At 32.5% G+C, this 15,058-nt stretch overlaps 1 protein-coding gene across 3 annotated transcripts in view; it reads right to left on the reverse strand.

The window, feature by feature from the left end:
- Positions 1-15,058, reverse strand: part of EPHA3 (EPH receptor A3) — a 367,831-nt gene that overhangs the window by 55,072 nt on the left and 297,701 nt on the right. For all 3 annotated transcript variants that reach the window (XM_054482953.2, XM_054482954.2, XM_063661463.1), the window contains exons 8-11: positions 14,551-14,653; positions 13,793-13,857; positions 8,707-8,832; positions 2,552-2,737 (exon numbers count right to left, since the gene is read on the reverse strand). In XM_054482953.2, coding sequence (XP_054338928.1) covers positions 2,552-2,737; positions 8,707-8,832; positions 13,793-13,857; positions 14,551-14,653 — 480 coding nt within the window. The remainder of the gene's footprint in view (positions 1-2,551; positions 2,738-8,706; positions 8,833-13,792; positions 13,858-14,550; positions 14,654-15,058) is intronic.

A 15,058-nucleotide genomic window follows, 5' to 3' on the forward strand; every position in this document is an offset into this window, starting at 1 on the left:
ATGTTTAATATATAATACCTGCAATTTTTAAAGGTAATTTTAGTGTATTTTTCTACATTTTTTGTCTTAGAGATTGTTTCATAGATTTATTTGTCAGTTTACCATAATCTATATTTAATTATATAAATATAATTTCAGTTTTATATCTAAAGGAAATTTCAGTTTTATATCTAAAGGAAATTTGCCACAATATTTATAGTTTAATGTGGCTTATCATTCAGTAAATGCATTTATAGGAAACAGGAAAATATAATGAGTAGCTTTCATAATTCATAACACTGAAAACAAAAAAATCAACTCATGACTGACAAAATAATAGAGTTTATTAGTAAGCTTAAATTAGAACCTAATATTTGTTTGATAGTGACTTTTAGCTCATTTTTTTCTTAATTATACATGTTGAAGAAGTTAGTTTATGATTCTATTCAAGCTAAAAAGTAATCATTTTTTTTTCATCACTCTCTGGGTGATAGAAGTAGGTATTTAAATGCACTCCTTTGAAAAGTGTATTCAATTTAATGAATCAAATACTAAAGAAAGACCTATTGTTAGAAGATACTGTTGTGTCCTCCCTTCCTTCCTTCCTTCCTTTCTTTCTTCCTTCCTTCCTTCATCAATATTTTTTTTTATTTTTCAATATTGGTAAATTAAGTATCTATTATGATCCAGGATTTATTTTAGTCACTTGTCATCAAATAACATGGGTTTTTGCTCTCTTTGAGAGTTTATATTTTGTTTTAGATATTAAGGATTACTAATAGTTCCAGAAATTTTTGAAGACTGAGGAATGTCTCACTATGTTAGAGAAGATTTTTAAAGTAACGATATAAAAGAATAAGTAGAATACAGGAAAAGACAAGTAGAAACCTGTTTGGGTTCAGAGTTGGGGATAGGGGTGAAATGAACAGAACAAGTTCCCAGTGCTACCTCTAGCACTTTCTAGTTATACAAGCTAATTACCCTTTACAGTTATTGTTTGTTCAAATGTAAGAGAGAAATTATCATGTCTAACTCACAGGGTAGTGGTAAGAATGAAATAATGTCATAGTATAATGTGGGCACATAACAGATACTTCATAATGAAAAACTTGTAAAAATTGAGAGTTAGAAGAATGGCTTCATAAGTACAAGGGAGTTTTCTCTTCCCAGGAGGCTCAAGAGCTAAAAGGCAACCACCTGAGGCAGATGTAATGGAGAACATTAAATGGCTAAATGACACTAAAATCTCAATGAGACATGATACTATAACTGTACAGACATAAAACAGTATACCCTTGTTCAGAAAGAAGAAAGGATTCATACATTTCCCAATCCTTACTACTTATGCCCATTTTTTAATTAATTATTAACTTAAAATTTAAAAATGTTTTTTATCAGAAAATATTTCTATTAATATGGCCTGGTTTTGTAGAGTACATAGGCAAACAAATAAAAAGCCTTATAAGAATTAATATGGGCTTACAATATATGGTTGAACTATTCCACATTGTTAAATTCTTAATTCCACTTTTTATATATGAAAACTCAAAAGGAAATCAAAGTCTATTTCAATTAAACCATGCTCTCATGAGGAAGGAAATGCCTTTTTAGTCACGCTAAAGTGAGAATAGGTATTAGTGCCATTTGGAAAATGCTCTATATAATGGTAAAGAGAAATATCATTATGAAAAATACGTCTGCTGGTAACCATAGAGTATGTAAATGTGGTGCCAATGAATTATCCCCTAAAGGATGCCAAATTCCCTGCCATATGTTGTCTTTCACTCTAAAGAGTTTGCTGCCAATTTCACTTATTCTTCATCCTGAGCTCCAAAATCTTGAGGAAAAAAGTCCCAGAGTATTCTCAAGAGACTTATATAGGGATTGGAGCCAAAAATCACAGATCCGCCTCACAGGATCCCTTTTGAACCCTGCTGGAGAAACCATCATGGAAATAAGTTCACATCTCTATCATGGGCTGTGAGCCAGAGCTTCCCCAGAGCAGTAGGAATCCACCTGGGTTTCTAGATCAGAACTATTTAAAATCCACAGAGAACCAAGAAACGGCCTTGGGTCTATTGTGATTCCAATCTGTACAGCTCAGAAGCATTTCCTAGACTCCCAAAATTTTCCCAAAGGCAGGGATGCAGGGGGTGGGAGGAGGTTAAAGATTTGGAAACTTAAATAAAACTGATGAACAATAAAAGAAAAGGCAGCTAGCTGGGAGTTCCTGTCAAGCTTGAGTCATTGTTTTTCTTTGCTACTTACATAGCTGAGAGTTCCCCACAATTCTTTTCTTAACCATCTGCTAATCAGCATACCTTTAAATGGTCTAATGTGTGGCTTCTAACATTTTTTTAAATTTTTTGAGGTCTAAAACAGTACTGTCAATAGAATACTATTTAAAGGTCTGCTCTATTTTCAAAGGAAGTCATGCTATTCCTAAATTTTTCTTTTTGGTAAAACTGAGATACTTATGAAAAACAGTCAAAATTCTTAAATGGTTGGGGTTGGGTTTAAACAACCTTTGCTCAACATATGGAAACACAGGTCTTACGACTACTTTACCTACTTTTAGTAACAACTCCTTCCAGTCGAATGATATTGGGGTGGTCAAACTGTCCCATAATGCTTGCTTCTCCCAGGAAGTCTCTCCTCTGCTTTTCTGTGTAGCCGACTTTCAGGGTCTTGATGGCCACTGAAATCTCTTTTTTTGAAGGAAGTTTTAAGCGACCACTGCACACCTCTCCAAATTCACCTGTTATAAAGCAGAACAGCAACAAAATGTAAGGAATTATATAATAAAAATTCATCAGTAGAGAGCAACTGTTTTCTTTCAAAATTTCCATTTAAAATATTTGTGCCTTTGACCTGCAAGATGTACATTCTAGTACTCCAAATTATTTTGAAAGATAATCATATGAAACTGCCTAGAAAACCTCAGGATAGTCACCCCCTGTTGGAAAATGAACCTTGTGAAAATTCCATATATTTTAAAGTATGACACTATAAATAATGTAATGTAAAAGGAGAGATAAGTTGAAAGCTGCATATATTAGATTTTTTTACCCCTTGTTGTCATAGCTACCATTACCTCAGAGAAATTAACAGGACAGCACAAACAGTGACTAAATGTGAGCATTGGATTAAATTTCAGATATTTTAACAGTTCTGTTTTTACCGAGGGCCAATTTGGCTATATATTCAGACTCTAAAGATGAGAAGGAAAGCATCTGCTATCAATTTATTTTATTGGAGTATTGGTGTGTTGCTTTACTGACATACCAGCTATAAAAGTCTCTGGGCTTCTGGAGGACAACAACAATATAACAGTATCAAATAAAAACAACATACCTTATCTAAATACCATAGAAATATTTTAGATTCATCTTCTTCAATTTAAAAAAAAAGTCTTATATGTGCAATTAATCCAGAATTTGTCCCATATAGAGTGTTACTGACTTTTAAATATTATAGTCCAGTTGATATAAAACTGCCTAGAACTAGTATGGACACTACCTTCAAAATACATTTTTACTGAGAGATTTACTCATCATCAATTCATTACATTTGGAGCTCACTTAGAGTAGAGACCTTTTACATTTATTTATCTGTACCCGTGCTGCCACGATGATTGCCACATGGGAGTTCTATAGAATGTCCTTTGTTCACAGAAGAACTTCTAACATAGTGTGGATTATCAGATATGTTTTGTGTCACATTAAAAATAGTTTTTAATATCAAATGAGCTTTTCCTGAAATATTTTAGAATTAATTATATGATTAATTTTTGGCTCTTGATGGAGTGGAATCATAATCTTGGTCCAATTTTCTCTCTGTGAATTTTCTATGAGCTTCATGCCCCACGTGTCAGTCAGATTGAAGTGATATGATTCTTCTCTATTTTTGTTTTCAAGCAAGTGGTTTGATCCACAGAAGTAGCAGGTTGTCCTATTGATTTGCCAACTACATTACTACAAATGGTGTCTCTCTCCCTGGGAAGCTTTAACCTTCCCCCGGCTTGACTCATTCCCAGAAATCCATTCTTGCCCTGTTTTCAAAGCAATGACTTATGCTTTAATTTGGCAAAGTCACTTAAAATCCAAAAGCAGATATTCATGCATTTATTTAATAAATATTCATAATAGCAACAGTATTGCATACAGCATGAAACACACAGAGATAGATATAATGGTAAACAAGACAGGACTGGTTTATTCCCTTTGAGGAAGTGTAGACAAGATAATGATATCTACAGCTATAGTGTTCCTTAGGATACAGAAAGAATCAGGGAGTAGAACTTGAGAAAGTTCATTGATCTTGCTAATTCGAAGGAAGAATATGCCATTTAGATATGAGAATATTAGGAGAAAGAGAAGTTATGGTGTGATAAAATTATTCTCAGAATTGTAAACAAGAGTAAGAGTTTCTTTCCTTATACAGGGTTATCCGAACATTATCAGAGAGCTCCCATTTACTTTGTTTCACTTTGTATAAACACTAAGCTTGGGAAAACCAGAAAGTTCTGCCATTATCATACGTCAACGTGGTATAATAGAGCATGTTTTAAATGTAGATGTCATCACCACATATTCTAAGTGACATGTCACTTGTCAGTTTACAGGAGTGATAGTACAGAACTGTGGTTAAGAGCATGGATCCTGCAGCCGAATTGCTTCGGGTCTAATTCTGACTCTGCCACATATTAGCTGTGTGATTTTAAGTAACTTAACCTCTCTGTACCTATCTTTTCTTATCTCTACGGGGACACTAATTGTATCTACCTCATAAAGCTGTTGTGGGATTAAAGGAACTAATGTATGTTAAGTACTTGAAACAGTCCCAGACACACAGTAGGTGACATCTAAGTGTTGGTCACTATTTATCTCTCTGAGTTCAGACCCACCTAAAGGATAAATTGCCTAAATACCCTTTAAGAGTTTCTGTTTAAATCAAACTGACAAATGAATATGAAAGTGCTTTATAAAATGCCAAATTCTATGTTAATGTAAGAGATGGTTATGGTAATGATGGTGATAACAAGGCTCATGTCTTACTGGACACATATTTGTAAAGGAGAGCATACTAGAGATATGAAAGGTAGGAGTTCAAATTTTAAATGAGCCAATTAATAGTGTTCTTTGTTGTAAGTGGGACACCTGGACACATAAACATGTACATGTATTTATTTACCTTCGAAATTCATGAAAATTGTGTTTCAGCAATGCTAGTTTTTAAAAATCCCCACATTTAGTAATGCGATTATTTCATCAGATATAGCCACTAGAAATAGCCACCAATATATTATAAAAGACATAGAAATGCTTAATATTAATTCAATTATATTTTTAATAATTTACAATAACTGCATTGGGATAGCAATGATGGTTATACAACTCTGAAAATATAGTAAAAATCACTGAATTGTATACTTAAACAGGTGGACTTCATGGTTGGTAAATTGTATCTCAATAAAGCTGCAAAAAATAGAAAAAGATTAAAAATAAAAAACTAAAAGAACTGTATTGTAAAAGTTAACAAAGACTGGGCAAATGCAATTTGCAATCATTTCATCTGGCCAAGTTTTATACTGTCTTTTTCAATTAACTTGGCACCCACATGAAAAAAAAATTTAGATCTTGTCATTTTTAGATAAAAGCATGGCTACTAGATCTTGATTTTTTAAATCTAATAAGTGCAGCAATTTTTATTTGCTCTTCAAAATAGGTATGTTTATGAGAATGGGGACTGTATTCTGATTAAGATGCACAATGTAAAAGCTGCTCAAAATAAAATTTCTTATGCTAATTTCATTTAAACAAGAAAAAAAAGCCAACATTTAAGTAGAATGACCCCCTCCAGCACTAGCCTTAAAGCCTACCCTCCTTCTACTGTTTTAATAAAGTAAGCATAATAAAAACACATATTGAACAATGCTTCTGTGTCAGCTAAGTCCCCTACATAAATTATCTTGTTTAATCCTCACGAAAAATACCATGAAGAAGACACTGTCATGATCTCCAGTGTCCAGCGTGGGCTTTAAAGTTGGAAAGTACAAGATTCAAATTTTGGTTTTGCATTTGATGCAAACAAGTCTATTCAAATTCCTAGCTTTTGTTTATTCATGTGCTGAAATGGAGATAATAATACCTATCTAAAAAGGATAATAAGATTAAATATCATAGGAATGCACAGGATAAATTAAGGACTTAATAAGTATTTACTTTCTCAGAAATTTTTAGTATTCAGTCATCGAAAGAATGGTTGGATTGAGGAGTAAAATTAGGAATTGTAGTCATGAATTCCTCATAGTAATTTACTGCTGTGGGAAGCTAATTCATGTCTTAGTTTTATGATTTATAGTATAAGCATAATTCTTTCAATAGTCCAATGTATACAAGAGAGTTTCGGTAACATCAATTTATTTATGTAAAATTTCTGACAGAAATTTAAGAGAATTAAGAGAATTAGCTTATATATGTGTGTGTGTATATATATATATATTCTTTCTGTAAATTTGACTGTGAAAGTTATGTAATTGGCTGAAAGGTTTGCCTTTCTAACTAACAATGGAAGCCAGTTGGTAATCAATTTAGAATAATTATTAAATTTTTATAAATAACAAATTGTTTTTTAAAATTAACAAGAATGTAGGAAGTAGGTAAATGTATATACCAAACAAGGTTGCCATTTGTTCATTGTTATAAAAGCTATTTTAGAAATGAGTAACATGCAGGTTTATTTATTATTATATTATTTAATTTATTTGTGTACATATTTTACATTCTACAAAACAAAATGTTTAACAAATTGGTGGCTTTTAAGAATAATAATTTCATTTTCAAACTTGGTAAATACAAACCCTCTCAAAGGTCATCAAGGCAGTCTAGAATTGGGTGTGTATATTATGTTGAATTATTTCAGGAAAAGTATAACTAACCTTGAAGATATACCTATTTGCAAATAAAATAAGTACAGTTTTATTGTTCTTAATGTGGCAAATGTGAATATTGACTGAAAAATCCTGAACATGGGCATATATCTAATTATTTACATATATACTTGAAGACAGAAATAGGAAGGAGGCTCTATTCTAATCTTTAATGAGCATCAGGGATTAAGTGATTCAGGATAAATAGACCTCTCCTTATCTCATTTATCAGCTGCTGTTTTCAGTGGTGTGCTTTTTCCCAAATCACTATGTTCTGGATATCTGAGTCTGTCAATAATATCTATATAAAGATATTTTATCAGTGGAGAGGTACCTAAATTTCAACATCATAATAATGTCTGCCTGGCTTCTGGACAGTGGCTTAGCATAAGTAACATTTTCCTCCTCTCAACATATTCTCCAGTTGAGTGTTCAAAGTCCTTGTGCTGCATTTGCTACTGCAGACTCTATGCTGGAGAAAAGTGCACTCTTGTGGGGAAACATTAAAACCAGCCAGACTAAACCCTTCTGCACCATGGAGCTGTTCACAAATCAGGACTGTGGAAATGAAACAGAGTAAACAATATATATCTGTTTTGGCACTGGATCACCACAGACGTACAGCGAATATGTTTACTCTCAAGTCTTAGATTGTAAAAAAGAAGTTACTACTCCATTTTCCTTCTATGAACACAAGTTTCTTATTTTAATATTACCTGCACATGTAAATTTTAGGATAAGAAATTAAGATAATTAGAAGAGAAGCTCTAGTAAATTAACATAATATTTACATAATATGAATAATAAGATTGTCCTGTTCACATAGTAACCACTACTTGATTTTTAAGTACTACTTTGGTATATAGAAAAAGAAACAAAGCACTACATGTACATTTTTGTAAAGACACATCACTCATACATATATAAATACAGTACTTGCAGAAAATGTGATCTGATGTTACACAGAGAATTCCTGTATCAACGTAACTAGTTTATGTTTGTTTTGGGGAGTGACATTGAAGAATTAGATGATGGTACAAAATTTTTTATTGTTGAGCATGGTTCATTTTTACTTTTGAATAGTAGTTTTATTCCCATGCATACTGCACATATTATGTGTTTATGTGTAAGTATATAAAATACTGTTATTTTACAAATATGTGAACTTTTTCTTATAAATATGCAACTGTTATTAATCACTTAATAGGTGATTGTTAACGAATTTATCATTGTTTAAATTATTAATTAGAACAAAGAGATACCTTTATAAAAAAAACTTTAACACAATAAGACTATTCAAAGTCAAGCAAGCATTAAAATGGAGCACCTTATATTATTTAAAATATCCACTCAAGATAGTTGTGATAAAATTTATGTAAGATGAGTCATGATTTTACTTTGTGTTGTTTGTTCTAATTCCAAACATGATTCTAAAATTGAAAATCAAAACTTCAAATTACCCGGGTTGTCTAAGTTGAAATAGACTTTTATCCAGTTATCCTTATTTAGCCAAATAGGTTTTGTGACACATGATCAGCACAGCTATGGGAAGATTGAGGTGTTGCTGCTGGCACATCAGAAATTTAATAAATCAAAAGCAGCCATGGTCTATGAGCCGGTAAGTCTGGCACCTTTGAACTCATTACATTCCATTAAATATTGCACTTATTTATTACTTGCCTTTGATCATGAAATCAGAAAATTCCCATTTCCCTGGCAATATACTTAGGTTTCGGAGACTGAGCAATCGTGATTCACATACAGTACTAAGTTGGCAGTAGGGTCATTGTGGTTACCTGCTCCAACAACTTTATCAATGGATATGTTGGTGGCATCCAATTCCTTGGCAAACTCGTGAACAGCTTGGGTAGGGTCTTCATATGTATGTGGGTCAACATAAGTCCTGAGACCTGGAAGTTTTACTGTTTGAGGAAAGAAAGAAAGGCGCAATTGTAGCTAGATTTATAAAAACAATTATAGGTCAAATGTTATGACATTGTTGGTTTAAAAAAATCCCTACCCCACAAGGTGCACAACCTTCAGTTTATTCTGTAGTATCACAGAAACTGGCAGTGACATTGGACTAAGTGTTGAAAAATTTAAGGAAACATGTTCTCTATGATGAATTAGAAAAAGGAACCACAATGAGGAGCTTTCTTTGCAAAAACATCAGAAGGAAAATGCATATTCAAAAAAGATGATCTTAAGAAGAAAGATAATTCAGAATTGATTAGACCTAGTCATTACTACCAGGAGCAACAGTGAGTGAATACCATTATGCTATTGCATATTTATGATTACACTAATGTCATAATAACCACATATCTATTACAATGCAAGATTGGAAAATAATTTAATACAATTATAAGGTGAGATAATGGCTGCAATTACAGATAAATTAAATGATATATAATGGCATACCTTCTGACACTATATTGCTTATATTAACTTCCACAATCAAAATCTCCCACTGTAATTACAAATCTACTTTAAGCTGTTAGTATGTGTATACATGTATGTATTATATATACACACCAACATAGTATCAGTTAAATATAATCATATTGTGTAGCTTTACGACATAATTAGAGGTAAAATAAATATTGTCTATGAGTTGAATAATGGCGCTAAGGAGCTAAGTTCCAAACATAAGTCATATATATAATTTATTAAATAAAAATCTCCTTCATATTATATTTATTCATTAAATTATTCTGAAGGTAAAAATGTTCGTATCCTATAGTTAAAATATTACAGACAACTGATACAGGATAATCATTTTAGATTTGATTTAATATTAATAAGATTCCTATAATTTGGAAAAATAACAGTGGAGACAATTTGCAATTTTCAATAAATTAACTTTCTCTAAACAAAAACCCTGAGTTTTAAAAAAGTGATTCCAAGATCTACTAAAGTATATAAATATGATCTAACATTAAAGGAAATTGCAATGTAACTCCTATGGTATATCTGCTAAGACTGATTTTGCTTTTAATTTTGATAACATTGATAGCATTGTTTTAGCACAGAATATGGATACTTAATAGTGAAATATATTTTCATTCATTACATTAAATTATAACAAATGAAATCAGATACTACTGTTTCCAATATTACTTTGTAATGGGAGAATCTCATTGATGAAGTTGCAATTGAACACCCTGCGTGAACCAATCATTTCTTTGAGTTAGTTTAGTAGTTTGTATTAAATAGTTGTGGAGACTGCAGATGCCCGCAGTTTTTCTGGGAAGCCTCAGTACAATGGACATTAGGCCAACAAGTCTAGGATTTCACAGTATGTGTTAACAAATGATCAATTCTTTGAACTACAAGACAACTTCATGAAACTCATAGTTGTAATGCATTACCATTTATGTTCTTATGAAGCTTTCGTAGAGATTTTGAGTAAAGAAACATAAGTGTGAGAATAAACTGTTGTAAAAGAAATGGTGGCTGAGAGAGAGGTTAGGTAAAAACTCTGTTTTCCTCAGCTATTATTTGGATGACTTTGACACAGCATAATAGAAAGCAGGGATGGTGGTGATAGGGCAAATAGAGAATGCAGAAGAAAAGCTAACACGACTCCTACTTCTGCCTGGTGCTGATATAGCTACAACAAAAGAGCAGCCACTATCCAGCTTGAGGCGAGGTGTGGATAATTTGAAAGGACACCACTATCTAAAGTCAATATCCACAGAAATGGGGAAATACAAGTTCTGTCCCTTGCTTTGGGCAAACTCTGAGTGAAGTAGCTTTTGAAGTGAGAACTTCACTTTTAGAGTTTTGCATCTTGAATAACTTGGCAGAAAAGACAAGCTAGGGCTCTGATAAAAAAAAAAAAAAAGCTATGCTATTCAAATGCCTAGCATGAGAGACTGTTACACAGTTCTCACTCAATTTGATAGACCTCATTGCCCTAATGAGTGTTTTTATTGTTAAGAACATTTATTTACAATTATTGATATAATTGAGGTTTCCTAATGGTAGAATTTAAGCTTAGAAATGTCCATTTCTTTTGAGCTCACAGATCAGCTTGCATGCTTCTTCCATATAAGCATGAATCCTTCCTTTAAAAACAGATGGGAGAGTCACCCTTTAATACAGTAATCTATTGTGTTTTATTATTACATTAAAATAACTTCTAACATTATCAGTACTAAAACCCTTTACCTTTAAAAGAAGAAATTTCTTTAAGATTAAGGAAAAGCTATCATACTTTTCTAGATGTGGAGTAAGAAAAACTGTAAAAGTAAGTAACAATTACTAAAATATGTTAGGAAACAAAGTCTTGTTGGAGTCTTTTCATTTAGTCAATTTAGTTACATTTTATGGTTGGAAACTCACATCAGATCGACCCTATAATGTGTGATCTTCCAGTTTTTACTTGCCTTTACTTAGTAACAGTAAGGTAAAGAAATCTAGCAATCTTTTTCAAGGAAATAAAATGAGACTTTAAACATAAGGTAAAATGGAACTGTCTTGTACATAATTATAACTGCTTTACTTTGCTGAAGTTAAGAAAATTAACGTGGGGGAGATTTCCTGCCATCAGAATTTACAAAGATTATAAAATGAGTTGTTAGGAACAATGTCTCACATATTTTAAATAAGCATTGGCCTTAAACAGTCTTGAAATTGTGATTTAGATTTACCCTTCAGTACCAGTCAGCTTGTAGAGAATATATGTATGATGAATACCTATATGCAATACTACTATTACTAAATAATTTGAAAATTAAATAACCATTCCCAAATAAAATCCATCCTATTAATTGCTATTGATTAAAATAAAGTGAATTTCTTCTCCATCCATAAGACATTTGGGGAAAAAAAACAAACATAAACATATACACCCCCAAGTAAAATCATCTGTTCACTGTAGAAGTCGATTTTTAACTGCTGACCCCAGAGATTCCAGGAATCAGGTGATTCAGGCTGCAAGGCACATAATCCCTTCACACCAATAATTAAGGGCAACATACAGAGTAACTGGGCTCTGTCATGAAAACCAGAAAATAAACACATGCACACGTGTTAAGCTGCACTACTTTACAGCTCGTTCTGTGCAAACACAATAATTTACATTTCCATTTTACCAGCATGAGTTGCCCTAAGGATAGCAAAGAAGTAAAAAGGCCCAGCCAGAAAGGGCAAGGGGACAGGATCTTAGGAGGTGAAACACATTTCTTTCCTTTTGAAGCAATATTATAGGATTTGTAACAAGGCTGTAGGGAACAGTTCGTAGCTAGAGCTTTTTAAAGTAATACCAAATAAATGGTCTGAAATAAACCAGCTGTAGTATTAAGAGGCAGAAAGTTTATGACATGCATATAAGTTACTTTATGCCTTTGCAGCCAGGATGAAATGCATTTCTCTTTTGTTTGTCATAAGGATATTGTGCGTTTGAAAAAAATTAAAGTTTCAACAAAAATCCACCATAAAAACAATAGCAAAACAGACTGGGATGATAGAGGAACCTGTTTAATAATTGGCACACAGAAATTTACCAAAGCTCAAAATTCGTAAGATGTAGACTTCCCTAAAAAAAATCAAATCAGCACGGTCTTGCTCTAAAGATGATATTTACAACAATTGTCCAAGTCAAATTGAGGGTGACTTAATCCACAAGAATGCCACTGCTCTAATTTATGCAAAAAAATTGTAACACTAGTGTTTTCTGGGCCCATTGAGAAAAAGAAAGACAAGTATCCTGTAACTTGTTCAGGCATTCTTTTTAGACTTTTGAGTTGGTCACCTAATTAATCTGGACTGATGTGATGTTGATTTTAGGAATGTAGTACTTTGGCTTTTTTGTGTGAATTATTTTATAGACTCTGCAATTGGATGAACAAAATAATGCTTCTGCAAACTCCTATACTGCTTTCATTTCATATCAATTTATATTTTGAAAGGCATTATTTTCAAGCTACTGTATGCTTCCTGCAGGTTAGCAACAGGTAGTCAAGTTTTTTACTTGAATTACAACTAAAGCTATCATTTTTAGATGATAATCTAACGGCTGATGCAAAGTATCATGTCAATTTTCAAATAATTTTAGAAGGCAATAGTGAATACTAAAGAAAGTAATGCTTACAAGACTACATTAGTTATATTGAGATTATTTTGGAGCACATAAGCATGAGTATAGTCTTTGTACTAATTTCCATGAGAACATGCTATTTAAGCTACTGATTAGTAATTGCCACACTAAGCTAAGCCACAGTTTGGAACGCAAAACACCGGGAACGATTCATTTCACCAGGGGAAAAAAAAAAAAAAAAAGTAAAAGTCTTTTTGTTAGTTGTAAACACTTTGTTTCTTAAATGTGTATTTAAAAAAAATTAAAAGGGTAAATTAAAATGTTGAGAGAAAGTTCTGGCTTTACTACTAGTTGGATATCATGTAACTGCAAAATAAACAGTTTATTTTAAAGGCTCTTTCTAGGTTGGTTGATAAAATGGAATAAGGCACTTCAAATAAACAAAGGTTGTTTATATTTACTTGGCAGTTAGGAAAGAGAAAAGCCTCCTATTTAGAGTTTAGCAAAGGACTAGTAATAAGGAAATTGAAGATACGCTTTGCATTTCAGCCATGCAGAACAGACTACAGTTTCTACTACCTATCATGTGCGTTATTTGAATGTAAACCACAGATTACCCTTGATTTTAGCTTAAGTATGCTGAAATGTACACATGTAAAAATTATTTAATGCAGAACCATGAATTTCCCTCTTTTTCTAAAATAAATTTAATGTACTCAGTTTTTCCATAAAACTACTTTTGAAGTCTCTTTGTCAGGAGGAAGTTAACCAATTGTAAATCAATAACTGCTAAAACTAAAATGGTGAAGCAAAACAAAAAGCCAAGTTTAGAAACTCACAATGCCCGTTGCCAAAGTGAAGTCTTTTTTCATCTGCCCCATGTTTTGACTTATAGCCACAGAACCTGGAGGTAAATCAAGGAAAGTGAACACATAAGAGGAATATATTTAAAATAGTTACCTATGCTCAGAATGTGCAAAGCATAAAAATAAAACATTTTCTTCAAACAATTAAATGCTTTAGTGAAAGTTTAATAACTTCATATTTTCTAAATCCTCTGAAGAAAGCCCCTCTCTCTGGGGACCCTGGAAAGCTGCCTAATGAGGAGATACACAGAGTTGCTTCCCACTGTGCAGACCCTCCAGTTCAGTTTTTATAATGGCCTTAGAATGTGTTTATAGTATTTTTTAACAACTTCTGTTAGAAGGAATGAAGGATAAAGTCTCCATGGGTAATGATTAGTGCTGTGCAGTGTTACCCCTGTTCTGGGTGAGAAAGTGTCAAGGAAATCTGGGGTTATTTGAAGAGTGAGGAGATAATTAGAGAAAGAAAGTAAAAACTAGGAGTAGTGTCAGAAGAGAGAAGAGGAGGGGTGCATGTTACAGAGTGGGGACAGGAATTTAATGTAGAGCAGAAAATCAAAACTAAGGATGGAGAAACAAAGAAAAGGAGGAGAAAGAGAGGACCTAAACTACAAGTAGAGACATTCTTATATGTTAAATATGTTATTGAGCACACTCTTCACATTTTAACAGCAATCAATGGCAGCAAACAAAGCAACAATGAAAGTGAATAGTAAAACAGACTGTGAACTCACCTCCCAATCAAAACATAGATGACAACAGTGAGGAGAATAATTGCTACTGCCGCTGAAATGGCAATCATGACCACTTGGCTACTTTCACCAGAGATGGAGAAAGCTGTGAAGTTGAAGAGAAAAAATAAGAACAGGTATTATAATCATGACTAACATCTACATGGAACAGTTGATTGATTAATTAATTAATTAATTTGTGTTCTACTTTTACCTGAAGTATGGCTTAATGTCTGATACAATGTTGAAAGTATTCTTTACTTAATGTTTAAAAAAATAGACATTTCCCATAATTTTGCTTGAAATTTCTACCTAATTAATAAGGGTAAATACTTTGTTTCAATGACATCAATCAAACATTATCTAAATGTCTCCTGTCCAAAATATGCTGTACTGGGTTTCTCTGTCCTCAATGGCAAAAAACTCGTTGAATGAAACAGAAGTTATGGGAGGATCTTAGAGAAGAGAGGAAGATTTCTCAGCATAAAATTATAAAAAGCTTTCTAATTAA

Source organism: Pongo pygmaeus, chromosome 2 (genome assembly GCF_028885625.2).
Source record: "Pongo pygmaeus isolate AG05252 chromosome 2, NHGRI_mPonPyg2-v2.0_pri, whole genome shotgun sequence".
NCBI classification, from domain to species: domain Eukaryota; kingdom Metazoa; phylum Chordata; class Mammalia; order Primates; family Hominidae; genus Pongo; species Pongo pygmaeus.